The 3140-nt window shown below is 43.8% G+C and overlaps 1 protein-coding gene across 2 annotated transcripts in view; it reads left to right on the plus strand.

Annotated features, from left to right (window-relative positions):
- The window catches only part of PSEN2 (presenilin 2), a 29473-nt gene that overhangs the window by 9801 nt on the left and 16532 nt on the right, over positions 1-3140 (plus strand). For both annotated transcript variants that reach the window (XM_019516549.1, XM_019516550.1), the window contains exon 2: positions 2443-2638. In XM_019516549.1, coding sequence (XP_019372094.1) covers positions 2495-2638 — 144 coding nt within the window. In that variant the 5' untranslated portion in view covers positions 2443-2494. The remainder of the gene's footprint in view (positions 1-2442; positions 2639-3140) is intronic.

A 3140-nucleotide genomic window follows, 5' to 3' on the forward strand; every position in this document is an offset into this window, starting at 1 on the left:
ACAGAACACTATTTGCAATATATAAAAAGGGGGCTTATTACAATAAAATGTACAAGAACTTAGCTTACCTAGTACTGCTTGCAATCACTTATGATAGAGAGGGCAGAGAGAAAGTCCGAAATGGTTGGGGAAGGGGAGGGAATGTATGTTTAAATAAATTTAAAAAAAAAACCCCAAAAATTAGGGTTTTGCTACAACAGTGTCTTCTAACAGTTTTTAAACGTCTCTCTTAAAATAAGAAATTTCCTTCCATCTTTATGATTATTGCAACTGGAATGTTGTTTGGAGAAGGTTGCTGTTGCTGCTGCTGCTGTTGTTAAATATTTAGCTTCTACATGAAGCCCAGTTTGGCTAGTGACAACACACACTAATTGTTATCTCACTCTGCACTAGCAGGGTGGTGCACTGGTCAAGTTGCAGGGATTGCATGGAGAAGCTGGTGGGGGAGAGGGGTAGGGGGAGAGACTTCTCAGATGCTGTGGAAATTGGACAGTGGGTATATGCAGAAGCTGTGCAGCTGTTTATGAAGCTCTCTGACCAGCTGAGTTTAGTTATGATCTGATGGCAGGCTCTTAGACTATTCTCGCTTCACTAGTTCATGTATATTGCATATACAACACAAACCTGACTTTCCCTTTGACTAATAACTCTTACATTTCACAATGTCCTTATACTTTCAAGACATGTGACCCCCTGATAATCTCGCCTGATAAACCCCCATAGGCAAGGAATCTGCACTTGCAATATGGGTGTGAACAGAAGTGGATGTATGCTCCCTAGAACTTGGGCCAGAAAAGGCACATTGATATTGGAAAGCAGGCAATCTAACACTGACCATTTGTGTCAGCTCTAACTTTCCTGGATGTTGCTGCATGTGGCACTGAGACGGAGATAAAATTATATGAGCTTTGAAGAGAAAGTGGTGGGGTGCCTCTCTTGAAGTCTCTCATCTAGCTATATTGGGCTCTGTTTGTAAAACTCTCTGTTTGAGAGGGAGGTCTAAAATTAGTGAAGATCAGAGGAGTTGTGGTGGAAAGGGAGTCTCCTGATTTCTCTTTTCTTACCCCACACATTAAAAAGACAGAATGTCCTGGCTAACTTCTAGACTCCCATGTCTGAAATTGGCCTCCTGGTTGGGTCATGAGTGCACTAGCCTGTACTTATCCTGTAACCTTGGCCAAGCTGATTAGCTTCTGTATGCTTCTACTTTAGGGGTAAGAGGAGGACAATCTCTACTTCTTGAGGCATATTGGGTTTCTCTGTCGCAGTGCCTGGATTCAGTGCTCTGTAGATGTTCTGGTGATGGTGTATGCATCTTGCAGCTTTCTAATGAAGTGGTTCAAATCTTCCAAAGTATGAGGGGTCTAGCTTGTGTTTCCTGGGAATTGCCTGAAAACCAGATGTAACTAACTTCCTTGAACCAGCTCAAACAGCCTCTCTAAACTGAACAATAAAACACTAAAATGGATTCTCCTGGATTGAGCTGTTACAAACCCGCTGTTATGGACAAGTTGTTTGATATTAAAAGTGGAAGGCAGTAGAGTGAAAGAAATTGGATCCTAGAGGTGACTGAAGCCTTGGCATTGCAGCCGTGGCCACCTGGCATTTGTCAGGGCACCTAGGTTTTGTAGTGAACATGGTGTGGTAGGGGAGGAGAGAGGAGAGAAGGGGAGTCTTCTATTTTTTTTCTTCAGCATGTTACTGTCCGTTTTGCACAGCTAGCAGTGTGGAAAGTAGGCCAGCAAAATCTGTTGTTTCCAAATGGTTTGTTTTTTCCTCTATAGAATAACATAGCTGTCAAAATACTGGCCAGCGTAAGTGAGAGAGACAGAGCTTAGCTCTCAAGAAAAGGCACTGCCTTACCATTTTTATTGGGTGAGGGGGAACTTCCTATGAAATTCAGATGACCTCTAGGTTACTAGATTGCATTTAGCCCAAGTTCCAGGTAACTAGTCATTTAGCACCATCTGGCTGCTGTTCATTGGTCTGTGCTATGGGAACTGCTCTCCAGCAGACAGGCTGTCACCTTGTGGTTGGCATTCAGCAGAAGTGGAAAAATTGATTGGGCCCTGGAAAATGAACTACTTTTGAAACCCCAGAGAACATCCCTCTACACCAGCCAAAGCACTGGGGGAGGAGGCAGAGAAAGCATGGATGCAACAGCCCTGCAGGCTATAGCTTTAAAAAATTATTCTCACCTGGTTGCTGTTTTTGCATTGAATTTCACTTCCCCTCCCTGACCACTTAAAATATACCACATTTAATCAAGCATGCTAAAATGCTGTGCAGGGTACACTGTGCTGATTTATCCTCTTGCAATAAGAGATGATCCCCTGCTGTAGCATTCCCACTGCAAAGGCATGTCATGTGGAGGTCTCCAGTCCTGTCTGTTTGCATTGTAATGTTAATGTTTTCTCTCCATTTCCTCTCCCTGTGCTTAAGGCTCTAGCAAGTCTTTATTGTGCCACTCCTAAGCCTTCAGGGGAGTCTGAAGATGATAACTTTCATGAACAGCTCTGACAGTGAAGAAGAGCCCTGCAATGAGAGAACCTCCCTGATGTCAGCTGAGAGTCCTCCTGTGCCCTCCTACCAAGATGGCCTGCAAGCACCAGAAGTAGTGGAAACACAGACACACAGGGTAGGACTGCACTTCTAAAAAATGAGGAAATGTGGCATGATGCTACTGCTGCTCTGCTGGACGGATCACTGAGGGCCTTCCAGTGTGTTGCATGCAGGGGTCAGTTAGTTCTTGCTCTGGAGGTGTAGCTGTTTAAGAAATATACGGTATAACAATAGCACCATTGCCATCTTTTCTTGTATATGTGGCTTTTAATTTCACTGCACACCCCTCCCACTTCCTGCCAGTTGCTAGAACTGTATATTTTAGCTCTGCATGTGACTTCCCTGGGAGAGATCCTTTAATGCTGTCTAGCATTAAGGAAGTTAAAGTAGCTACCTTTCTCAGTACTGGCTAAATAAGAGATGGAGTCTTGTTCAGGTAGTCATGAAGTATCTATGTGACACAAGCACAGAACTGCTGAGAGAGCACATTCAAACAGCTGGGCATCATAAGACCGTTTAAGTGAAAATTTTCCTTCTGTTACAGTTTCAGAAGCTTCCCCCAGACCCCACAATGACTG

Source organism: Gavialis gangeticus, unplaced genomic scaffold, assembly GCF_001723915.1.
Source record: "Gavialis gangeticus isolate Ggan-Ray unplaced genomic scaffold, GavGan_comp1, whole genome shotgun sequence".
NCBI classification, from domain to species: domain Eukaryota; kingdom Metazoa; phylum Chordata; order Crocodylia; family Gavialidae; genus Gavialis; species Gavialis gangeticus.